Below are 26,384 nucleotides of genomic sequence, written 5' to 3' on the forward strand. Positions count from 1 at the left end.
GAAGTGGTTTCAGTTTTTCACCATTGAGTATGATGTTGGCTGTAGGTTTGTCATATATAGCCTATACAATGTTGTGGAGCATTCCTTCTATTCCTAGTTTTCTTAGAGCTTTTATCGTGAAGTGGTGTTGGATCTTGTCGAAGGCTCTTTCTGCATCTATTGAGATGATCAAGTGGTTTTGTCTTTGCTTCTATTAATATTACATTTATAGATTTCTGTATGTTGAACCACCCCTGCATCCCTAGGATGAAGCCGACTTGGTCATGGTGGATGATCTTTTGATGTGGTGTTGGATTCCGTTTGCCATTATTTTATTGAGGATTTTTGCATCAATGTTCATTAAGGAAATTGGCTTATAGTTCTCCTTTCTGGTGGTGTCTTTATCTGGTTTTGGGATGAGAGTAATATTGGCTTCATACAATGAGCTAGGTGGCGTTCCTTCCCTTTCTACTTCATGGAACAATTTAAGGAGGGTTCGTATTAGTTCTTTAAAGGTCTGATAGAATTCAGCAGAGAATCCATCAGGTCTGGACTTTTCTTTTTTGGGATACTATTGCTGGTTCAATTTCATTTTGTGTTATAGATCCAGTCAGGTGATTAATATCCTCTTGGTTCAGTTTTGTATGGTCGTAAGTATCTAGAAATCTGTCCATTTCTTCAAGATTTTCAAATTTATTAGAATATAAGTTCTCAAAGTAGTTTCTGATGATTTCCTGGATTTCCATGGTGTTTGTTGTTATCTCCCCTTTAGCATTTCTGATTTTACTAATTTGGGTTTTTCTCTCCTCATTTTAGTCAGGTTTGCCAGGGGTCTGTCAATCTTATTTATTTTTTCAAAGAACCAGCTTTTTGTTTCATTGATTCTTTGTATGGTTTTTTGGTTTCTATTTCATTGATTTCAGCCCTTATTTTTATTGTTTCTCTCCTTCTGCTTGTTTTGGGATTTGCTTGTTCTTGTTTTTGTAGGACTCTGAGATGTAGCATTAGGTCATTGATTTGAGATCTTTCTGACCTTTAATATATGAACTCATGGCTATAAACTTTCCTCTTAGGACTGCCTTTGCTGTGTCCCATAGGTTCCCGTAGGTCATGTTTTCATTCTAATTAACTTCCAGGAACCTTTTAATTTACTCTTTTATTTCCTTAATGACCCATTGATCATTGAGCAATGTGTTGGTCAGCTTCTAGTTGCTTGCATGTTTTTTACTGTTTTTGTTGTTGAGTTCTAGTTTTAATGCATTATGATCAAATAGAATGCATGGGATTATTTCTATTTTCTTACATTTGCTGAGGCTTGCTTTGTGCCCTAAGGTATGATCAATTTTGGAGAAAGTTCAAGGGCTGCTGAGAAGAATGTATATTGTTAGAAGTTGGATGAAATATTCTGTAGATATCAGCTAGGTCCATTTGATCTATGATGTGATTTAGTTCTAGAATTTCTGTATTGATTTTTTGTTTGGATGACCTCTCTATTGGTGATGGGGGTATTAAAGTCCCACTACTACTGTGTAGGAGTCTATATATGTTTTTAGGTCCTTCAGAGTATGTTTGAAGAAAGTGGGTACATTGATGTTGGGTGCATATAGGTTGATAATTGTTACTTCCTTTTGGTGTAATTTCTTTTTTATTAGTATGGAGTGTCCTTCTTTATCTCTTTTGATCAAAGTAAGTTTGAAGTCTACTTTGTCTGAGATAAGTATTGCTACCCCTGGCCATTGGCTTGGTAAATCTTCTTCCAGCCTTTCACCCTTAGCCAGTGCTTGTTTCTGTTGATGAGATGGGTCTCCTGTAGGTAGCAGATTGTTGGATCTTCCTTTTTAATCCAATTTGCCAAGTGGTGTCTTTTGATGAGGGAATTGAGTCTGTTAACATTCAGTGTTAGTATTTATAGGTATGTGGTGATTCCTGTCATTTAGTTGTCTTTGTTGTTTAAGGGTTTGAATCTGTGGAGCTGAATCAATGTTACTCTCTACTTTCTTGCCTTTTCTTCTCCTGTGATTTGGTACTGCCTGCTCTTTCATGGTTTTGTTTGCTTTCACTTTCTGTGTGCAGAATTCCTTGAAGACTCTCTTTTTAATGGTGGTTTGGTGGCCATATATTGTTTTAGTTTCTGCTTATCATGGAAGACTTTTATTGCTCCATCTATTTTAAATGATAGTTTTGCTGGGTAGAGTCATTCAGTGCCTGGAAGACCTTACTTCATGCTCTTCTTGCTTTTAAGGTTTCTGTTGAGAAATCTACTGTGGTTTTGATGGGTTTATCTTTGTATGTTATTTTGTTTTTTCTCTCTTACAGCCTTCAATATTCTTTCTCTATTCTCTGTGCTTATTGTTTTAATATAATGTGTCATGGGGTAGTTCTATTTTGGTCAAGTCTGTTTGGAGTCCTGGAGACTTCCTGTACCTGAATGGACATAGTTTTCTCTAGAGTTGGGAAATTTTCTGTTATTATTTTGTTGAATATATTATGAATTCCTTTTGCTTGCACCTCTTCTCCTTCTTCAATGCCCATGATTCTCAGGTTTGGTCTTTTGATGGAGTTGGTGAGTTCTTGCATATTCCTTTCACAGGTCTTGAGTTGTCTGACTAATAGTTCTTCAGTTTTTCCTTTAATTTCCATTTCATCTTCAAGTTCTGAGATTCTGTCTTCTGCTTGTTCTAATTTGCTGGATTGGCCTTCCATTTTGGTTTGTATTTCTGTTTCATTCTTTTTTCTGAGGTTTTCCATATCATGGGTCACTTCCTCTTTAAAACTGTCAATTTTTGTTCTTAATTCATTTATCTCTCTTTATGGTGTTCTGTGTTTCACTTTAGTGTTTGTTTAGGGCTCCTATGAGTTCATTTATTTGTTTTTGTGTTTTCTCATATTCTTTATTTTTTTTTTTTGTCTTGGAATTCCTTGAGTGCCTTTTGTATGTTTTGGTTGACCATATCTAGCAACATCTCTATGAAGTTCTCATTGATTACTTGCAGGATTTCTTCTTTCAGAGTATTCTTGTGGACTTCATTGGATTTCTTGATATAGTTTATCTTTGTTTTGTTGCAGTTTGGATCTGGGTATCCATTTTCTTCTTTTCCCTCTGAATCTTGTACTAATTTTTTTGGGGGGAGGAAATGGTTTCCATCCCTTTTTCATCTTCCCATCATTCCACATTGTATTGTTTCTGTCCCTGGTCTATGTGTAATTTAGTATTAGCTAACTTACAACAGTAAAACTAACAAAACCAAGAAAGAAATAGAAAAAAAGAAAAAGAAAGAAGATAAAGAAAGAAAATGGAGAACCAAAGAAATCAACAGGGAGAGATGGTGGACAATCAAACAGTGAACAAGACAAACAAACACTTAAAGAAAAGAAATACAAATTCCCAGTTTAGGAACAGTAGAATTTCAGTCTTAGTATTTCTGGTGTTACTTCTTTAGCATCCAGTCCTGTTTGTCTGCATCTCCTAGGCAGGTTGGAGCTGGCTTCTGGCAGTGCTGGAGCTCTCCTATTTTCTCAGTGTAACATGGCATGGAGAAGCTTTTTATGGGCTGAGGGGTTTCGGAGTTTTGTTTCTTTCTTTTTTTTTTTTTTTTTTGCCAAGTGTGGCTCCAGCAGGAAAGGCAGAGGCCTGATGGGCCTGAGGGCCAGTGGGTGGGCGGTAGCCAGATGGGCAGCCGCCTGTTGGTGCAGTGGCCTGGAAGGCCAGAAGGTGGTGGCCTGGTGGGGTGGCGGTGTGGCCACCTGTTGGGCCTGCAGGGTGAAGTCACGGCAGTGGCCTGGCGGGTGAGCAGTGGCGATGTGGGGGTGGTGGCCCACCTGTTCTGTCAGTGTATTGTGTTGTGGAGAAGCCTTCCACGGGCTAGGGGTTCAGGGTGCTGAAGTTTCACCTCTCCCTTGTGCTTTACCTCAGCCAAGTGTGTCTGCAGCATCAGCAAGGTCCCTGATTCACAGAGCTCATTAGTCTGTGTCTGTGTCCCTGTTGCCATTTTGGATCCTCTAGATAATTTTCTTGATATGAAAGTTTCCTTAAGAATTTGGAGGAAATTTCTCAAGCCTCTGAAGAAGGGTTAGCATCTCCACACAGCATTTACTGGTACCTCTTAGCTGGCATAAGGAGAAGCACTGTATAAAGAAGATGGAAACAGGATGTCCTTCCTCCTCCTTACAGTAACTCTTACTTCTGAATTTTTGAACTGCAGACATTATTCCTGAAAGAAATGTCTGAAACCACTGAAATAAATTGAAGCTTACTTTTTTATGTAGAAGTCCATCATCATGAATTTCTTTAATAAGCAAATGCCACCTGGCTCTAATATTTAACTGGCTTCAGACACTTAATGTAGTTTACTGTTGTAAAGTATGTATACTGAAATACACATTGAACCTCTGTAAGGATTCTCTTGCCACTCTATTGCTTCTCATTTCTAACTCCTATAAAATTTTTGAAGTTGAAAACTAATCACATGGCAACTTTCTACTGTTACTGCTTTCTATTAAAAATATGTACAACTTATATAAATTTTCAAAGGAGAATCTTTTAATTATTTGCACTAAAATAACAATGTGAGATCTATTTTGAGATCCACAGATAACTAATTCATATCATTGCTTTTTTCTGTTATTCCCTCCTCTTTTTTTAAAGGAGAAAATTATGTCTCTAATTTTCTGAAAGGGATTGATGTGGTTAGAATAATGATGCTGTGAGTTTTACTGTCAAATAAGACATAGGATTAAATTGATAACAGTTTGACTATATTTACTCAGCACGTATGCATAGGACAGGAAAAGGGCCAGGAGACTATTGTATTGGTCAGTTTGGGGCTGCTATAGGAATATGCCATAGATTGGATGGCTTAAATATCAGGTATTTCTCCATCTGGAGACTGGGAACCAAAGATCAAGGTGCTGATAGACTTGGTTGCTGGTTAAGGACCTACTGCTTGGCTTTTGATTGCTACTTTCTTGCTGCATCCTCATAGCACACACAGAACTCTGGTCTTTCTTCCTATAGAGCCATTAATCCCATCATGGGGGCCCCACTCTCATAACCCCATCTAAACCTGATTATCTTCTAAAAGTCCCCACATACAAATACTGTCATGCTGGGAGTTAGGGCTTCAATATATGAAGTGGGACAGATACAACATTTAGTCTGTAACAATGCTGGTTAAAAAATCTTTAATTTATAGAGATATCAAATTTTTTTTAAAAGTTGCATGTACAGGAGGTGGAGATGGGAGAATCACAGTTGAGGCCTGTCTGGGCAAAACATTATCAAGACCCTATCTAAAAAATAAGCTTGGGCCAGATTGATGATGCATGCCTATAAACCCAGCTCATTGGGTACCAGAGATTGGGAGGATGAAGGTTGGAGGCCAATCCAGGCAAAAAGTTATCAAGACCCCTATCTTAACCAACAAGCTGGTGCACACCTGTAATCCAAGTACTAGGGAGGCATAAGTAGGAGGATGGTGGCTCCAGGCTGCACTGAGCAAAAACTTGAGACTGTGGGAAATAATAAATAAAGCAAAAAGGGTTGGAGTGGCCTAAGTCATAGAGCATTTGCCTAGCAAGTGTAAGACCTTAAGTTTATATCCTGGTATTTCAAAAACAAACAAACAAACAACAACAACAAAACCTAGTTGTGGTTGGGGATATAGCTCAGTGGTAGAGTACTTGTCTAGCATTCTCAAGGCCCTGGGTTTAATCCCCAGCAGCACACACAAGAAAGAAAGAAAGAAAAAGGAAGGAAGGAAGAAAGGGAAGGAAGGAAGGAAGGACCCTAAGTCACTTGGTGATTTAATGAACTGATAACTTGCTTTATAAGTGTCAGCATGCAGCTGTAAATGGATGCTATATTCCTTACTTATGGAATCAGTTTAGATTTCATTCTGTTTGATTACCCCATTGCCCTTGAACTTGATAGAAGATGTATTTTTGTTGTCATTTTGCCATGACTGGAAGCAAGGCTGAAGGTCACATTGACCAATAAGGAAACAAGGTTTTTTAGCAAGCTACTAGTTGAGCAGAGGTCAGAATAATTTAATTCTTTAATTTAAATAAATTTAATTATAGGACCAAGGGAAAATAACATGAAATGAAGCCTAGAATTAACTAGAACGTTATTTCTTATCACTAAAGGGAATTTCATCTTTCTTCTGACAAATTAGCATAAATGAAACTTAGCTTAATAGGAATCCGATAGTTATTGTTTTCACAGTGCAATTAAATAAGAAAACAAGTGATTCATTAGCAGAGAATAACAAGTTATATAGAAGTATTCACATAAGGCATTTGAGATACTTAAATTTATTAAAATAGGAGAAATTCAAAGAATAATCTGCAGGAAATTATTTGGCTTTACAAATTTTGAATAAAACGGAGCCTTATTTTTTCCCATGCTAGGAATCAAACCCAGGACTGTGTGCCCAGTAGTCAAGAGGTTCTTACTGAGTTACATCCCCAGCCCAGAAACACATTTTCTTCCCTAAACTTTTGATTTTGTAATTTTCCATTCTTTCTCAATCATGTTCTTTTGGTAATTTATATTTCTACTTTATATCATTTTTCAAAAGATGCTTCAAAGAATTAATATGAAGCATCTTAAGATCTTCCTCACCATTTAAAAAGCAATTTTTTAAAAAACCCATTATGTTACCAAAACACATCGGTAGAAGGGATGAAAGGGAAAAGACCAATATCAGAAATCACCCTAAAGTTGATGGAAGAGGAAATGAAGCGTCTGTAAGCAATAAGCATGAATATTTGGCAGTTTAATTCCCTCTTCCTTAGTAATATTTTCTCCTGTCTGTGGTCTCTGGAAAACATGTAAAACAGTACACCAGTTAAAATAACTCCTGATACACACACACACACACACACACACACACACAATTTTGTTGTTGTTTGTCTGTTTGCAGTACTGGGACTTGAAGTCAGGGCCTTGTACCTAATAGGCAAGTGCTCTACCACTTGATTCATGCCTCTAGTCTTTTTCATTTAGCTATTTTTCAGACAAGGTCTTAAGTTTTTGCTTGGGTGGGCCTTGGACCATGACCCACCTGCCTCTTTCCTCCACATAAGTGTGATTACAGGTGTGTGCCACCATGCCTTGTGTATTGCTAACTTTTTGCCCAGGTTTGCCTTAAACTGCAATTGTCCTACTTTTGCCTCCCAAGTAGCTGGGATTACAGGTGTGACAGCTCACATTTGGTCTCCTGGTAAGTTTTGAACTGTCACATCCTTGTCTTACAGAAAGAATATAAAAAGGATTTAGAAAATGAAATAAAAGGAAAAGGAATGGAAGTTAATTCAGAGGTTCTTGATATTCAAAGGGCAAAGCGAGCATCTGAAATGGCCAGTGAGGTGAGTAAATTAATTTAACAGCTGAGAATGTTTACATTTTCAGCTGATTTCCTTATGATAAATCTTTCTCAAGGGTTATATATGAGCCACAGCTCTCTTGTTAGATAAGTAGCCATGCCCTATTCATAGTTCCCTAGGTATTCAATTAAAAATAAATTGGTAGTCACACTCTCTTTTCCATGTTGTATGAGAATAGTGACCACTGCTGATTGTACATCATGCCTTACTAGGAGAAGGAAGGGCCAGTGTAAGGGTGGACAAGTGAAGACAAGAGAAAGCTCTTAGTTACTGAATGCCCCTCAGTGCTGGGCTCTGTGCTGAGTGCTCTCACTGGTCCTCAATGTGGATTCCTTATAGAGCTCTTATTATCCCTTGTTTCAAGATGAGAAAAGCAATTCCCCATGTCACATGGCTACCGAGTGCACTGGCCTCCAAGTCAATCCTCTTTCTACAACATCAATCCATTTGTCCCCACTTCCCTATCCTTCAGCTCCCAGCACAATTCTCCATGATGATTCTCACCAGGTTGATTGCCTTTTAAACACTATAAATCTTTAGAGCTTTCTAGAATAGTGATTAGAATTCTGTCCAATTCAGAAAGTTTAGTTTTAGTTGATCACTCATAGGACAAAGTAAGCTGTGTACTCTCTTACTCTTTTTGAATGTTTAGCAATATTTTGGCATTACCGACTGCAAATATATGTTGTCCATGGAGTGTCTGAGTGTTGTAAAATATCACCTTTTACAGAAAGAATACAAGAAGGACCTGGAGTTAGAAATTAAAGGGAAGGGAATGCAAGTTGGCACTGACACCCTTGAAATACAGCGTGCCCGAAAGGCTGCTGAGCTAGCCAGTGAGGTGAGTGGGGTGCGTCCCACAGACTCTGAAACTACTTTTTTGGAGCTTAACAAATCATATCAGCAACTCATTAGTGCATGGGATTTCTCAAAGCTTTGGAGCTGCTTTGACAGTTTGGAATGGAAACTGTTTCAAATCATTTTGTTTGTTTGAAAATTTACAGTTTTTGCTTGGTTTGTATCCTTTAAATACATGAAAGGAAGCTTGGGGAAAGGTGTTTTAATAGAATATTAAATACACACTTATCCCTAACACTTTATTCTGTAATACAACACGTTTTCTGTTAATTTAGGATATGATAAATGTTTACATAGTATGTTTTCTTTAGGACAGAATGGCGTATTTGTGTTTCCAATTTTCTAAGAACTTGAAAACCATATGTTGAAACTTTACTATGAGAACAGTCATCATTTCTTTGTGGTTGCATCCTCTTAAAATATCTTCTGTTGACTTCACCTGCTGAAATTTTGAGTCAGAGTTTTGGGTCGCAGCATTAAACATTCTGAATGACCACATTCGTTTGTCTAACACCATTGTCTTTATGTAACACAGACCTCCTGGCTCCTACATGTATTTTTCAAAAAAGAAAAAAAAACACACCAGAATTGTCTTCACACTTTCTGAACCCTCCCAGTGATTCTGGGAAAAAAGACAATTACTGGAGTGAGAGTGTTTGGGATAAGGTGGCTTTGTAAGAAATGTATGTGGAGAGAAAATTGGGGTGCAGTTAAGGAGAGTGATTCACTTATTTCTCAAGGCCGATTAGATGGGGACTTCAGTGGGACCACTTTGAGAACCATTATGTGACTCTGACAGTTGGGAAGAGCTGACTCATGGTTGATTTCCACTCAAGAAGTTTGGAAGGCCAGAACTGCCAACTGTTGGGAGCTACCCAATTCCCAGGTTTGGGCACTATCTGGAGAAATAAGATAGCCATGATTGGTTTAAATAAAGGAATTGGAGATGAATAGGATTCTTGATTATTAGGGTCCAATTTAGAAATGAGGTCTATCTAATACTGGGTGCGGTGGCTCATGCCTGTAATCTCAGTTACCTAGGAGGCTAAGATAGCAGGATCATGGTCCAAGGCCAGCCCAGGCAAAAAGGGAGAGACCCTACCTAAAAAATAACTAAAGCAAAAAGGGCTGGGGCATGGCTGAACTGATAGAGTACCTGTCTAGCAAGTGAAGTTTGGGACCTTGCTATTGTTCATTTTTAATATCCAAAGCTGATTTTTCAAGTAAAATCAAAGTAGTACATTGTTATGCCAGTGACCTCCGTAGTTAAACTTTACCATATCTATGGACTTGACCTGACTGTGAGACTTTCTTTAGTGAATGGGACATTAGCAAACATTTGACTGAGCACATGGGGGTGCCTTAGAGTTTGTCCACTTGGAATGTAGATGTCATAATGGTCTTTTAAACCTTCCAAGTTTGGGGGTGTTTTCTTACGGGGCAATAACATAAGTGACATAACCAGTATCTCATGTAGCCTTTGTGCTTTAGAACACATTTACGTTTGAAAATTTACCCTGCAAAATTGAGCAATATACTTCTACCATGGGACCTGGGTGGCTGTTTAAAATCAGATTCCATGAATATTGTCCTTCAAGTGAAGCATATTGTTTTGGGGCTTTAAACAGGCTTATTGTAAACAGAGAGCTTATTACAAACTTTGTAATAATTGAATATTATTACTTTGAAAGTTAATCATGATTATATGAGTCTTATTAAGAAAAGTAAAACAGAAGAGTCTAAGTAAAAAGTAGGGTTATGAGTAGAAAATAGGGAAAATACAATATTTCTCTGATATTGCGAATTTTGTTTACAACAATTTTAAAGTTTTTGAATAACTTTAAACATCTTATTTAGAAAACCATAAATAAGTAAACCAGCATATATGTTAGAGGAGAGAATCTGTAAGTCTGAAGTTTGTCAACATTATGGGAAATAATTGTTTTAGAATAAATTTAATTGGATATAATTAATATTTTTAAGCAAAATTTGTAAAGAATAACATATAGAAAAAGCACAAATTATGTGCACAGCTTGCTGAAATTTATAATCAGTTTTAAAATGTGATGAGTCCCTTTAAGACGTGGGTTTGTAATTGGGATGATTTGATAAATAACATGTAATCTAGCCGAAGGTGGACATTTTGCAAAAGTAGGTGAATTTATTGTCCTTGTGACTGAGCAATTTAGGAATTCTTGGGCATGGGTGAGCTAGGACTCAAGTGTAGTTATATGTTGCAGAGTGACTTTTGCTTAATAACGGACCACGTGTATAATGGTGATCCCGTAAGATTTAGTGGAGCTGAAGAATTCCTGTCTCCCATTGCAACTGTCGCCATTGTAATGTCATAAGTGCAAAATGTCACTCACCTGTTCGTGGTGATGCTAGTGTAAATATGCTTACAGTGCTGCTAGTCTACAAAGGGATAGCACATATAATGATGTTGAGTGCATAATACTCGATAATGATCATAAGTAGACTATCTTAGTGCTGTCTGTATTTACTGTACTAATTGTTACTTTAGAATGTACTTCTACTTATTAAAAAAAGTTTACTGTAAAACTGCATAGTGTTAGGCTTGCAGCAGCCTTGTGTATCTTGTTTTTACTGAGTTGTTGATTGCCTCATTTTTTTCTTTTACTTGATTTGAACTTATATTGTTCTGTTCATTGTGGCCTTGGGAGCAATAGGCTAGACCAAATGTGCATACTGTCCAGCGATGTATTAGCTAGACCATCTAGGTTTGTGTTCACACAACAAAATTGCCTAAATGACACCTATTCCAGAACGTATTTCCATCACTCTGAACAGTTACATATTGCTTAAGTGATACATGATTTAGTTTGAGTTTCTGGCTTTCAGTTCTCAGACAAGTTTTCTTCTGATTGAAGAGGCTTCCAGCAGCTCCTGGGATGTATCTTTTTTCTCTTATATCTAGAAGGAAAGAAAGACTCTTCTGATACTTTCCAGGGAAAAAGAAGTGCATCCATCCCTGAATAAATCATGTAGGGCCAGGGATAGGGTAGAATGATTTGGTTAAACTCCACAGATCCCAAAGAGACTTGGGCTAACCTCAAGCTGAATGATTTAGACTGGGGGGGGCAGCAGTGAGGTGAGTCACAACAATTTGTGAAGAGCAAGAATATTACAATTACATCTTACTTATATATCAACTGAGTTATATATTAACTACTGGATTTATCAAGCTTATTATATTGAAATATAAAATGTCCTCCCACCTCTCTCTGTTCTTTTTCTGAATTCAGCTTGGTAGACAAAAGCTTCCTGATGACTTGTGAACAAGTCACTTCATGTCATGTCTACCCCAAGTTAAAAATCTTTCTTGTTCTACAGCAAAAATAAAGAAATAAGGGCCCAACTTAATTCCAAAAGATGAGGTCCTGTTGTCAAAATGACATCACATTTTTTTCACGCATATGAAATGACTATAGAGCACTAACTGTGTGTTTCATTTTCTGCAGAAAGAGTATAAAAGAGATCTGGAGACTGAAATTAAAGGGAAGGGAATGCAGGTCAGTGCAGACACTCTGGATGTTCAGCGAGCTAAGAGAGCATCCGAGATGGCTAGCCAGGTAAGGAAGCAGCAGGTTCAATTTCAAGCAAACACATCCAACATACATACAAAGCAAGAGTGTCAATGCTACTTTCATGTGGTATCTATGCTATTCAAACACATAAATACCTACATTGCGACGGAACGTTAAGCAAAATGCTATGATGACTTTCTGTTCTTTTAGAAACAGTATACAAAAGACTTAGAAAATGAAATTAAGGGGAAAGGAATGCAAGTGAATGCAGATATCCCGGATTTGCTTCGAGCCAAGAGAGCATCTGAAATCTATAGCCAGGTTGGTCAAGAATATAGATGTTTAGAGTAACGTGCTGTAATACTCAGTCACCATGTGTGCTGTGAGTCTCGATGGCGGGTAGCTTTTGGAACACATTGCATTAAGGTTAGTATACTCAATTATTAAGAGCATCCTGGCCAAACTTGATTAACTTTACTAATTAAAAGAACAAGGGAGGTATATTTGATTCAATAGACATTATAGGGTGGTGAAGCCCCATGTGGGGCCCCCTGTTTTGAGTCCAAGGACATTTTGACCTTTATTGTATTTTTGACTCCATTATACACTTGCCTAGAATTTCTTTACTCATAGTTGAGAAACATAATTTCAAAGATTTGTCTTTTGATCATTTCAAATGCATAATATTTAAAAATAGCTTTGAATAAAATGACAGTGGCTATAACTGCACAAGTTACAAAGTAGAATTCAATGAGCTAAAAATTAAGGAAGAACTAAGTTTTCTTGATAAAATTTATATTTCCTACATGTACCTGTTGCATATTCTCCAGAAATAAAATCTGGATGTGAGAGAGATAATGACCTCCAAAGAAAACATTTATGGAAGAAGTTACTTCTAAAATTTTATTTGGGCAAACACATTCATTAGTGAGTACTATCTTTGCTATCAAATTTACATGGAAAATATCCTCCCCAATGGAAAAAATAGAGGGGAATGAAAAAAATTAAAATAGTTACAGAAAATGGAACAAAGAATTAAGTGTAATTAATGAAATTTATGATGAAGGTAATTTTTGACAAAATTTGGCCAAATTTGTTTGAATTCTGGTGAAATATAAGCAAGGAGTGTAAATACCCACTGGTTTAAAGTGGGAGAATCAAGATGGCGGAGTCAAAATGTCTCAGTCTCCTTGATGACTAGGCAGTTGGCATGGTCCTGCAGTGCTTGTCTTCTTCCCCTCAGTGCCTCGTATGTATGGCACATGAACTTGGAGACACTGGCTACAGCTATTAGCTGAGTGAAAGTCTTAGGTAAACACACAAAATAGGCAAATGGACATTTGAGGTGAGGGGGGAGCAGCTGCACTGATGATACAGTGTTGCATTTCCATATGTTAATTTCCTTAACAGCATTACCTCATAATGGTTAATTTCACTGACCCAAGTGTCTGAGTTTAAGTCTTAGCTCTGATACTTCCTATTCGATGACTCAGTTTCCCTATGTTACAGATGGGGGCAATAATAGTATCTGCTTGTGGGATTGATTCAACAAATCAATCTATGTTGAGTATTTAGAACAATACTATTACCTAGAATTATGTATGCTCTTGTACCATGTATAAGACATTGCCCAGGTTTTATTGGAGGTCATCATAGTTCATCTAGTGAATAGTGAACTGAGATTAAAAATTTTTAATTCCAAAAATACTGGTACCTTTTCTTTAATTGTTTATCTTTACCTAAAGTAGAAAGCAAAACATAAATCTAGAAGCATGTACAAAAGTAGTTGTAGAGAGCCAGGTTACTCACAGGAGCTATGAGGCCACTGGAACAGGGTCTAGGACTGCTCGTGAAAGAGGAGGCCCTAAATATAGGAAGGACCTGGAGTCAAGCCCTCTGAGGTATCTGAATGGACTGGTGGGAACCACAGCCTAGCAGAGGGGAAGCTGCGGCTGAACTGTTTGGTCACTCCCCCCATTCCTGCTGTTTCATCAAACAGCAATTTGGGGTATCATTCTTTGTCTCTCTTATTCTTTCTTTCTCTCTCTCTCATATACACAGTTTCAAATTTATATCAACTTTATATTTTTAGAAAAAGTATAAAGATGAAGCAGAGAAAATGCTTTCTAAGTATTCCACTGTGGCTGATACTCCTGAAATTCAGAGAATCAAGACAAGTCAACAAAACATTAGTGCGGTGAGTAGCCATTGCAGGTTGAGTATCCCTCATCTGAAAGGCTTGGCACCAGAAGAGTTCAGACATTTTTGGATTTTGAATATTTGCATATATGCTAAGATGTTGGGGATGGGACCTAAGTTTAAGCATGAAATTTGTTTGTACTTCATATATACCTCATATACCTAGCCTGAAGGTAATTTTATATAATATTTTTGGTTCACCTATGTTTTGACTGACCCATCACCTGAGGTAAGGGATGGAATTTTCCACTTGTCAGTGCTCAAAGAGTTTCAAAATTTGAAAGATTTCAGAATTGGGTTAGGGATGCCCACCTTATATTTCTTTTCAGTTTCCCCGTTAAATTATTTTTCAGTGCGGAGGATTAAACCCAGTCCTCAAGCATGTTGGGCAAGTACTTTATCGCTGAGTCACATCCCCAGCCCTTCCCACTAAATTTTATGTTTTGTAAGGAACACTCTTTTCCCCTAGTTGTCTGATTTTGCTTTCTCATTACATTTTCCATCAAATTAATTTATTTTTTCAAAATCATAAAAATACCAATTATCATCATGACTGGTATCATTGTCAATAATTTGTCAGTATTGTTTTGCAATTCAAGGTTTATATTAGGTGCAAGAGATAATTATTGGTATCACTTAATAATTAAATCATTAATTAAAAATTTTAAATTTAACTCAGGAAAGAAGTCCCCCTCTCCATACTGATTTTACTTTGAAGATGAAAATAGTCCTATGAAGTGATTTTCTTCCTGCCTTTTGATTATTTGGATGGAGAATGTACTTAGAGGCTTACTAGTTTGTTCCTAATCCCTAAACTTTCATTGTCAAATTCTGTCATCACTATTCATTAAGAGATTGAGCCTACACTTAATTGATAGGTGTATAAACTTGATTTCTGTTATAAAATTATCAAAATTGATCATATAATCAATATCCTAATGTAACACTGGTTCAGTCACTGGGCAGTTAGGCAAGTGTCTAGTCAAAACTGTAAATCCTATTAAGTTTGAGGGCTTCTGGAATCTTTTTTTGCTTCCTGATTAAACTGGCAGGCCCCATCCAGCTCTCAACATTGGCCAGCCAGGTACTTCTGTGGTCTCCCCAAGACTGTGCTGAGAAATGGAAAATTCCCACTGGCAGGGTCAGAGACCCTTGATACCTGTGATTCTATAGCATTTCAGACTTTCAGCTTGTGGAGGAAAACATTTTTCATGGCATACTCTTCCATGGGCCTGTTGGATTCCCAGATGTCAAGAAGTGACATATTCTGTGCTCTGATGCCTTGCTTCAAATGACTCTGTTTTTCTGTACAGAGCCTTTGTCTTTTGTTCTGCTTTGAGTTTGGAAGGGGTAGATGCTCTTAGGGATAGGGAGACATGTGAGAGAGTTAAGGAGTAAGCAGAGGAGAAGGCAAATAAACTGAGTGAATGGTAATATTGACAACAGAGTTAGTATTTTCAATGAGGACGTCTTTGCACTTGGAAGAATAGTGTTGCTTAAAATTTCACATTAATTTTTGAATTAAATGTTAAATGTTCAGTGAGCTTTTGTAATATGTGCTTTGATTTTTTTTTTTTTTTTGTCTTTTTTTTTTTCTGATACTGGGAACTGAACCCAGGTCCTCTGTCTTACGAGGCAAGCTCTCTACCACTTGGTACCACTTGAGCCTTGCCCCAAGATCTTTTGCTTTTAGTTCACTTTTGATACAAGGTTTTGCATTAAATTTGCCCGGGGTTGGCCTTGAATGTGAGATCCTGAGTAGCTGAAGCTACAGGCATGTGCCACTCTGCCCAGTCTGATTTTCTTCCAATACATGTGATATATCCATATGTGAAGAAGGAAACTCTAGTTTGCCAATTTAGATTCTTAAAACAGGTAGTCTGCTTAGTTGCTAATCATATCTTCAAGCAGGTATTCCAGGCTTTCTTGTAAGTTTATGGGATATGAAACCCACAGTCAGGCATTTCTTATCTTAATGGACTAGTTAATTGATTCATACAATGCTGGTATTCATAAGTAGAATCGCTATTCACATTACTATAAAACCTGAGAAATGGTTTTTCTTTTATAACAATCAGATGTAGGGATTGTATTCCAATAAATTTATAGTTCTTCCTTTCCTTCTATAATAAAGGTATTTTATAAGAAAGAAGTAGGAGCTGGCACAGCAGTAAAAGATACTCCAGAGATTGAACGCGTGAAGAAAAATCAGCAGAATATTAGCTCAGTAAGTTCTCAGCAGCATGAATTATACTTTCCAAGAGCAAGCAGAAGCTTGATGAGTGTTTTTTGTTCTTTACTTAGCAAGATGCTTTTTCTTTTATTCTTCACTTTCCTGAAATACAATTTCATCAAATATCAAAGGTCTAACTTTCAGAATGAAAACTGTAGCCTTGGTTCCCCTTGAACCTGAAGCTGCATTTCATTCTGATGTATCAGACTAAAGACAACATAGGTCATTTTAATGAAATCTAGGATTACATTTCATCTTTTCCAACAGAATTTTAACTGTATTAAATTTGGCAGAGAAAGGATACATTCAGTGCCTCTCCACAGCTTGGAGGAAAGGCATTTTGCTCTGACAGAATGATCAAAGACTCCAGGACATTTTTTGTGGCTTAAGTAAAGGTTCAGATTTTAAACACAATATTCTACTAATCCATTTTTATCCCATGTTAGTTATATTTCTGAGTTTCTCTCAGACCGTGTTTTTGTTTTTTAGCCCCATTTACCATCTACTTCTCTCAACAAATAAAAACAGATGCCTTCAATATAAATTGTAAAATTATTTAGCCTGGATTATTTCAGGACTTGGAAAAGGTAGAAGAGACATTTGATGTCATAAGTAAAAATGTCTTCCCTTCAGTCCTCGACATTTATGTTGGATAACTGCCATGCTTACCAACAGGTGTAAAAGAAGTAAAAGAACATTCTTTCTTTAATCCCCTTCCATGACTTATCTCTTTGCTTTCACTGTTGGAGGCACTACTGTCCAGAACTTTCCTTTAAGTAATCCAGTAGGATTTCCTTGATGCAACTCATCTGAGGATAACTCTGAGAAGTCATGTGGTATCTTTAGAATGTTAGCGTGTGGTGGCATTTGCAGAGAAAAAGTAGGAGGGGCAAGCTGGTGCTGAGGAAAAACATACTTCAAGATGAAAATATAAAAGTTGTGCAGAATGCAAATGCAGTAAAATCTCTATAGCATGGATGAAGCTGTCTCCTGAAGAAAGCATCCAGAGAAGAGCCTGGAGGTGGGAGGCAATGGGCAGAGTGTGTGCCTGGGTTGTTTTGATCCCCCCCAGTGAGAGCCTGCATCAGGCAGCATTCAGGTTTGAACAACAAAAAAAATTAGCTTGGGAAAGAAATGTAAAATGTTTGCTTTCTTCACTCTCAAATGATAATATTTGAAATGTACCCATTAATGTACACAGATATAAATGTTCCATAGTGGGCACCTCGATAGCCTATGGTGAAATGCTATATCATTGTGATTCTCTTAGTCCTATGAAAACCAAAAGTGTTCATCTTTAATCAGGTTGGGCTTCTCACCTGAGAGACCCAACACAAAATGCTCATGATATATCATTTCTTTTCCTAGCATCCCCCAAGCAATAAATGCATAGTTCTGCATCTCTGAGGTGGGGCCATAAATTCCTGCTTAGTATTCAAATGGAAAGTTGCCCTTTCAAGATTACCCAGATCTGTCAAAGTGAGAGGTGATTCACTAACATTTAAACATCTCGACATTTTCCATCTCCAAACATGAGGCTTTTCACTATCAGCTCACCGTGCTGAAAACTGGGCTTGAATCTTATTTAGAGCCAGTCTGCCTCAGTGAACTCTCAAGTTAACTGTTTGCAGTCTGGACTAATGTTGACAGTAGTAATCATATTAAATGCATAGATACTAAGGTAGGTGGCATCTGATGTATTGAGGCACTGGGACTTCCTGACAATTTAGTTGTAATCATTTTAAACATTCCCAAGGGATTTCAAAACCACATTTTGTGTAGATTTAAGTCTCTGCTCAATTTCAATATGTGCCCTTCAAGTCTAGCCTGTGCTTCCTATATGTCCATGTGTATGGGCCCTTTATCTTGAGTTCAGTCTTCCATGAGTTTTAGAAACATTAAAATAACACCAAAAATGATGACCTTGCTAATTCTGTTGTAGATTTAAAAAGCTGTATCTTTTCTCTGTCTCTGTCGGTCTGTCTCTCTTTTTTGGCTATGTGGCCCAGGTTGGCTTTGAACTCAATCTGAGATTCATATAAATGAATCTGTGTCTGCCTCCCAAGTGCTGGGATTATAGACATGTGCCACCACATTGGGCTAGAGCTATTTCTCCTTTCATGCACACTGTGTGCTGGTATTATTGTTTGTCTGGTTGACCTTCTTCTGAACAGATCTGAAGGGGGGAGTTTCTGGATAGAGTGGATGCTAGGATAAAGGGGCACTTTGTGTAATGTAACTGTGTAGAAGATACTCCCTGATTTCTGACACTGTCCTTTCTTAGAGTGATCAGGACCCACTGGTTCATGCTTTTAGTACCTTTCCCTCAGTCTCTCTTCTCTTCTTTAATTGTAGTCACATCAGTTTTTTCATTTTCTGGGTTATTTGTAGCTCTCAATCAGACAAGCAGTATTCCTAAGACTCTATGGCTAACTGAATTTGACTTTTGCCTTTAAATACATGTTCAGTTTTAATTAGCATATTAGTAGATAGAAACTGCTTTTCAGCCTGAAAACAATACACCCTGTGTTATTAAATATAATTTCTATGGCTTTTTGTAATCTATTCAATGATAAAGTTTATGTTCATAAGTAATGTTTGCTCATTTTAATTAAAGAACTCCTATAGTGATGGGTAGGTGAATAGATTTGAATATATTTGCACTTCAGGATAAATGAATCCTGAAAGCATCAGAAAAAATAAACAGCTTTCCCATTGAAGGAAAGGTAATGTTGCAATTTGAAAAATTCTAGTACACAATAGTTGCAATTGAAGAGTTGAGTTCTTAACTATTTTAAAGCTCTGTGTAGAATAAAATTAACACCGTATTTTTATAAATTATTCAGGTGAAATACAAAGAAGAGATTAAACATGCAACAGCCATTTCTGATCCTCCAGAGCTGAAGAGAGTAAAAGAAAACCAGAAGAACATCAGCAATGTGATCATATTTCCTTAAGTATTTTTTCAGTCTTACTGAATATCAGTCTATAGCAAGGGCATGATTACCTCTACAGGTAAAAGTCCATTGCAGTGAATGTCATTGAACATGGTCATCCACAGAAGTGGAGATCACATTCCCACATCTTTGTGACGGCCATGGCCCCTACCCAGTGCTTGGACATTTGCTGTTGAATGTCTGCTCCATTCCTGTTCTTGGGGGAATTCAGGTCCCTGACTATTGTCAAGGTCTGTAGGGAAACAGCTGTGGAATAAGTAGCTACTATGTATTGTTTAAGTGCTGTCATAATAATTAGTATTTACTCTATTTTTTGAGTATTTTCACCCACTGTTTCATGCCATCATAAGTAATAATAATACCTCTTGCAAAGTTCTGTGACCTTGCAGAGGAGAGGAAGGCTGTCTCCAGCAGAGAGAGGAGTACCCTCAAGAGAGAGTAACTTTGGAGTTTGATCTTGAGGAATGATTAATGGTTTGGGGCAGACTTTGTGAGGAGGAGTCATCCTGGAGGAACAAATGGAGTATGTTTAGGATCCAAGGCATGACCCAGAAGGAGGGTTTATGTGATGAGAACTTGGGATGAAAGATGTCAGGGGATGATGGTAGGGATGGTAGCTGCAATACACGTCCTAATGATGTGGTTCAGAGTCCCTTGGTGTCCTGCTGATGTGGCTCAGACACTATTTTGGCGTTCAGGAAGGCCCACTGATGCTCAGTCCTTGACTTAGGAATTAAATTGTTTTAATGCTTTATCTTTTCCTAAAAGAAGGGTAATTCATCCTCAACTTATGGTAGAAATATAGCTACTCTCTTAAAATAACATTATTTGAAGTTAGTAGTGAGTTAATTTAATAAAGAGGAAATGCTAAATTTGAGTGTTAGTGAGGAAAGAAAACCCTAGACTGCTGTGTGATCCCAGTTCCAGACCTTACCTGTACAATCTTCACAAACCACTATCCTCAGGAAACCTCAACTTCCTCATCTACAAACAGGGTTAGAGTGTTGCATAGAGAGTGCCTGCAAAGCACTTGGCATGTTGGCAAACAGATGAACGCAAGACCTGAAGATTCTCCATCAAATCAATGCCCTAGATTTGTGTGCACTAGAAGTTGGCCACCACAGTTTCTCTATGTCAGTAATGCTGTTCAATAGATTTTTCCCTTCCAAGTTTAACCAGAGTCATCTTTCCTTGTCTTGTGTTACCAGTGGATACTAAACTGAAACTTTCCTTACCTTAACTCCATCATCATCCCAGTCATAAGAATTTGCCTAAACTCTCTTACAGCACAAAGATAGTCTCTCATTAGGGAAAGAGGTTAGATCAGAAAGAGCCCAGCCCTTTTTCATTTATTTTCCTGGCATCTCAAATTTTCTTCACTTGCCGACTAGTATGCATTTCAAATATATGTTGTCTGCAGGTCCCTACTGATGAAATTAAACTGAAAAATCACTGAAACTGTCCCTGTGGAGTTCCTCACAATGGGATTTTAACCTCTAGCTCTATTTTGGCCTGTCAAAAATTCATTTGACAGACATGTCATTCTGTTTCTCTGTATTTTATGTGTATTTATTTCTTGGGGGTGTTGTGAAATTACTTGAGAAATCTAGTCACAAACAACAAAGTCTAATCCCCTCAGCTAAGAAAGAACATCTCAATGCAGTAGGTCAGGGAAATTTCCGTCATTCCAGGGCAGAGGGCAGGCCTCCCAATATTGGAACTGCAAACAGAGGAAAACTTTGAGATTCCTGGTTTCTTTAATTGTGACAATCTGCCACTGCACTGGAGATACAGGATTTCTGAATCATTATTTCTAAATATAAAATGGTAATTTCATAAATGTTGTTTAAATGTCATGAAACAAGGGATTCACAGAAGGAACGATTTGTTATTTCTGGTAAGATCAAACACCGAGAAGCCACCAATAAGTAATACATTTGAAGAATAGCAGTGAAAGGAATGATTTAAAACGTTTGAGACCATGATCACGGAGAGGATGAAGTCTGTCAGCAACATTATGAAGTACTAAAACAGGTTCTAGTAATGCTCTGTTGTCATGTGACATTTCTTTTAATGTATTCCAAGGTGTTAGTACAAATTTATTTCTCGTAATCCCAAACTGTCTTGCACCTTGTCCTCCAGCTCCAGTATAAAGAGCAAAACTATAAGGCCACTCCAGTAAGTGTGACCCCAGAGATAGAGAGAGTGAGGAGAAACCAGGAGCAGTTGAGTGCGGCAAGTAGTTTCTGTTTTCTTTTATATTTTATCCAGCATTATGAGTTATTTTTTTTTAAATGCTCTCTGCAAAGCTTTAAGCCCCCTACATGTTTGGATGTTATTTTATACATTTGCTCATTGAAGGGCATGAATACTTGACTCTCTTACATGAGTCTAGGAAATTTGGGACTGGGTCGCTATACTTCAGTCATGTTTGTTTGTTCAAGAGATTTTCCTTAAGTACCCAAATGTGCCAGGCATTCTGTTAGTCACTGGGACACAGGGGTGGATAAGATCCACATCCTGTCTTCATGAGCCTCGTAGTTTATTGGTAAATCTCTAAAAATACATTTAGATAAGGACCTAGAGAATATTGTGGGTTGTCAGTTGGAGGGAAAAAAATCTACTGGAATAGAGCAAGAGACAACCTGGCTTGATTGGTGGTCTCAGATACAGTGTCAGGGTAAGGAATCTTATAAATGAAATGAAGATCATTAATCAATCATTCAGTAATCGATTGCTGAGGGTAAGAAAATAATAGGGAGTGAATTCGATCAAAGTATATTATATGTATGTACAGAAGTATCACAATGAAACTCCTTTGTACAATTAGTATAACCTAATAAAAAATCAAAAAATAAAGTAAGCTGGGCACCTGTAATCCTGGCTACTCAGGAGGTAGAGATCAGGAGGATCAAGGTTTGAAGCCAGCCCGGGCAAACAGTTCTAGAGACTCTATCTCAAAAATATTCATCACAAAAAAGGGCTGGTGAGTGGCTCAAGTGATAGAGTACCTGTCTAGCAAGTGCGAGGCCCTGAGTTCAAGCCCCATTACCACCAAAAAAAGGGAAAAAAAAGTCTTTTGCTAATACAGCAGTACCACTGAGCAAGTATGAGGCACCACTTCTATGTGCTGGACCCCGTGCTAACGTTTCATATGAACTCACAGTGCAGCATTATTCATTTCTCTGATTAGTAGATGTGGGAAACAATATTGAAGCCAGAGAACATGCCACGGATCCATGACTGTAGGGCAGAGCTGGCATTTGAACCCAGGCACCCTGGAATTCAGAAATCCCTCCAGGATGCTCCCAAACAGTTATTTTTCTCATTTTGTGACTCTCTTATGGAGCTTCTCCTGATAGAAACACTAGCTGTTTTCTTTCAAGACAGGAATTGCAAAAGTCTTTAAAATTTAAGATCCAGTTCTCTCAGGTGGAGATAATCAAGGAGCAGAAAATCAAGCTAAGCATTGTTTGTTCTTATAATACCCCTGGAAAATGGAAGAAGTCATAGATCTTTTGAAGGCAGGAACTCAGGGGTCAGAAATAGAGTCAAAGGTCTTTCCAGGCTGCCATATAGATTTCATTCTAGTTCTCTTTTCCTGACTTCACTTTAGTGTTTTTCTTCCCCCAAGCATGTTCCCTTATATTTGCAATGCTTTTACTTGTGGAATTTAGTTTTAACATTGAACAGCAAAATATTTATTGAAGATTCCTTTTTAAGCAGCAGCAACCAACACTTTGTGCTTTCTAGGTCAGACCAATTAGAATCTAGGTTCAATCATCAGGAAGGGTGACTGTAGAGCTACTGTGAAAAAAACATGTGTAAAAAGGGTGAATTTTGAGCCTTATCCTTTGTGGTACTTGGAATCCATTCTGCTATATTAAAATTCTTATTTATCCTTTATAGGTCAAATACAAAGGAGAAATTAAACAGGCAACTTCCATTTCTGATCCCCCAGAGCTGAAGAGAGTGAAAGAAAACCAGAAGAATATCAGCAATGTGTGATCATCTTAGTAACTTTTTTATCATGATATCAATTGCAGATGAAGGGGTTGGGGGTTGTATTTCCAAGTTTTCCTAAGCTTGAGCCAATATCCTGTTCTTAACTGATTCACGATATATTTGATGGTTACAGAGACTTAGGTGTTGTGGGGTTCCCAGTATACGCCATGATGATAATTTTCCTACATGTGTGGATCACTCTCATCTTGTGGTCATGTTAGTAATTTCTGTGGTTCCCCAAAAGAAGGTAGGGGGAGCTTCTGCATCATGGCTGTACAATTGAACTTTCCCTGACACATGGCCAATTTTAGGGCACTTGATCCAAGGCTGGCAGTTTTTACTTAGATACTGACTTGTGACTTGCTCTAATTCCCTTTTGTTTATATAATTCATGGATGCAGTTCACCGAGAAAATCCTTTTTTGAAGTCATTAACATATAGATTGGGTTCTTTGGAAGAGGAAATTTGGAAATCTATTACATTTGAAGAAATCTTTTATTCCTCAAATCCTTAAAAGGCACTTGATCAGTTTATGAAGCAAAGGCAGGTTATCGCGGGTACTTCTTCTAACAACTGTATTTTGGAGAAGTAGATGTTCATCTTTCCTGGTAGGTTTAGAGTCACACTTGACATGACTCTAAAGTGTGGTTATTGGGAAGGAAGAACGGGGCATTGGGAAGCAATGTACCATCTGTCACAATTTGTTTCTAAGAAACCACGACTGTGTAGTGCTACTCGATATGGGCAAGGGGACCACATGTATCCTTCTGTGGTAGAAGGTGTACTGCACATTGACTGTGATAGGCCCATAGACTTGAGTACACGCACAGTGACTCAGAAGAGAAGCATCTACAATTATGGGGGGAAATTAAACAGAAGCTTTGAGAAACATTTGAATCTGACTAGGCAGCAAATAGCATCTTTTTAAAAACTAGTCTCACTTCCTTGGCTAACTCTTTAAAAAGACTCTGATTTAGTTGAATTGATTCCTAGTACTCTCTCTTGGATGATAGGTTTATTATAAAGGTCAGCTGGGAAGAGCTACAGCTTTAAGTCTAACTCCAGAAATGGAAAGAGTAAAGAAGAATCAAGAAAATATTAGCTCGGCAAGTGATTTTATTCATTTTGGACCATCTCAAGGGATGTGTCCTTTATGTTACTTGTCATCCTGGGTTTTTGTGTGTGTGTGTGTGTGTGTGTGTGTGTGTGTGTGTGTGAAAATAAACTTGTGATATTTCTAATAAATGCGTGTTATTTCAGAGACTTCCAAAAGCTTCCACTATATAAATTTATGTTACCCCGCAAGCCCTCATTGGTATTTCCAGATGTGACTGACAGTTCCATTTGAAGCTTATTCAACAGTGATTCATGTTGTTTTAGCCAGTATCTTTGAAAATGATAAAGTCTTTGATGCGTAAATTAAATAATTGTCATTTTATGGATGCATTTCACCAAAATGCTTTCTGTAAGACAAAATAGAAAAGGAATCATTATTCTAAAGTGAAAATTTAGAAAGAAAAACCTTTAAATGCATTGAATATAGAATTCAGTTACTCACAAAAGTAACTCATGGTGCATGTGAGTGTCTCATTTGGACAGTGTGCATTCTCTTAGTGAATATCAAGACTTCATTTTGGAATTGCTTGAATGCCCTCAGATCTGCAGCACGTGTTGTGCTGACCTCATACACCTCCAGCTTCATGAACGGCAATGTTCTGTTGGTCACCTTGAAGTGCTCTGTGCCTGGGGATCAGCATTTATTGGAATTTCTGCCCAGAGATACTGGATGTACTCAACATAAATTACCCTCTAAGCTGTGATGGCTTAGAAGAAAGACTAAGCGATGAGATTTATTCCTCCTTGTTTCTCATTCTTCAAGGAGGGCAAAAATAGTGAAACGTGTGCATTCAACAATGTTATGGCAGAAAATGGGGAAATTTAGAAACAGAAAATAAATTTGAGTTCTATTTAGTGTTGGGTTTTCTCTAACTTGAATATGATAGTGTTAGTGAGTATATTGCTAGTGACTGTTGGTCACAAACATTGGTTTTCAGTTAATAGATTTAAGTCATTTTTGCAGTGGCCTTTAAGGGAGATCTCAAAAGCATAATTTTAAAATTAGTATTCTAATTATAATTCCTGGAAAATAATTTCAAGTATTTTGTATATATTTCACTCATTGGGAAAGCTTTTAAAAGCTAGGTAATGCTTTTGTTTATTGTAATTGTCCTATTGTAAGCATATCTACTATTATTTTTCAGGTAAAATATACCCAGGACCATAAGCAGATGAAAGGTAGACCAAGTCTGATTTTAGATACACCTGGTTTGAGACATGCTAAAGAAGCACAGAATCATGTGTCAATGGTAGGGTACAGCCAGGTCATCCTCCCCATGACTGAAATATACTAAGGAATGCAAGACACAGCATTCTGATGATGTTTACTCACTATTAATCTGGATGACTAACAAAGCATGGATATTCAGATGAACCCTTCTTTTGAGGCGGGGGAGGACTTTGCAATCACACTGAAATGTAGTGAAAACATTTAGTTTAATAAAATAATTTTTCCCAGTGACTTTCTCAGTGTGTCTTTATTTCTAACTTAACTACTGTAAATGCATTTTGTGAAAGATAATTATTTGTCTAGATTTCTTTCTAATTAATTTTAAGCAGAGTTTGGTGTGTCTGCATGTCAAAAAGTATATGACAATTCATGACATGTAATTTATGTATCATAGAGTTCACTAACTTAAAGTGTTTCATCCAGTGATTTCTGATGTAATTTATAGTGGTACAACTATTGCCCTGTTGTAAGTTCAGAACATGGAAAAGTGTGTGTTTTGCAATATATACAAGAGTTTGTAATTATAGATAAAAATTATCTAACTCTCTAATTTTAAATGATACTGTGTTTTTTTTTTGAATAATGTGTATCACCTCACTGCATATTGAAGGTGAAGAGACAGGAATTTAATTTGCACTTCAATTATTGTATTTTAGGAAGTAACCAGGATTTAAAAATACTTGTGTTTTACAAGTTTTTACTGCTCTGCAGGCTCGTATATATTTTAAAAGACACACTCGCCATAACGATTAACAACGTGGTAAAAATACCAGCACTTGACTTCTGACATAATTAGAAGCATGCATGTATGTAGAAAACAATCCAGGTGCAGCTTACGCAGTGACGCCTGCCATTTCATCAAAACTTTGTGA

The 26,384-nt window shown here is 37.4% G+C and overlaps 1 protein-coding gene across 4 annotated transcripts in view; it reads left to right on the forward strand.

Moving 5' to 3' along the window:
• Positions 1-26,384, forward strand: part of Nebl (nebulette) — a 342,415-nt gene that overhangs the window by 284,062 nt on the left and 31,969 nt on the right. For 3 of the 4 annotated variants that reach the window (XM_074056553.1, XM_074056555.1, XM_074056554.1), the window contains 11 exons: positions 7,237-7,347; positions 8,096-8,206; positions 11,706-11,816; positions 11,982-12,092; positions 13,864-13,968; positions 16,105-16,197; positions 19,050-19,142; positions 21,303-21,395; positions 23,070-23,162; positions 24,179-24,271; positions 25,427-25,531. In XM_074056553.1, the coding sequence (XP_073912654.1) occupies positions 7,237-7,347; positions 8,096-8,206; positions 11,706-11,816; positions 11,982-12,092; positions 13,864-13,968; positions 16,105-16,197; positions 19,050-19,142; positions 21,303-21,395; positions 23,070-23,162; positions 24,179-24,271; positions 25,427-25,531 (1,119 nt within the window). The remainder of the gene's footprint in view (positions 1-7,236; positions 7,348-8,095; positions 8,207-11,705; positions 11,817-11,981; positions 12,093-13,863; positions 13,969-16,104; positions 16,198-19,049; positions 19,143-21,302; positions 21,396-23,069; positions 23,163-24,178; positions 24,272-25,426; positions 25,532-26,384) is intronic. The other variant, XM_074056556.1, reaches the window with a different exon arrangement.

The sequence above is a fragment of the Castor canadensis genome, chromosome 15 (genome assembly GCF_047511655.1).
Source record: "Castor canadensis chromosome 15, mCasCan1.hap1v2, whole genome shotgun sequence".
In the NCBI taxonomy this organism is placed as follows: Eukaryota; Metazoa; Chordata; class Mammalia; order Rodentia; family Castoridae; genus Castor; species Castor canadensis.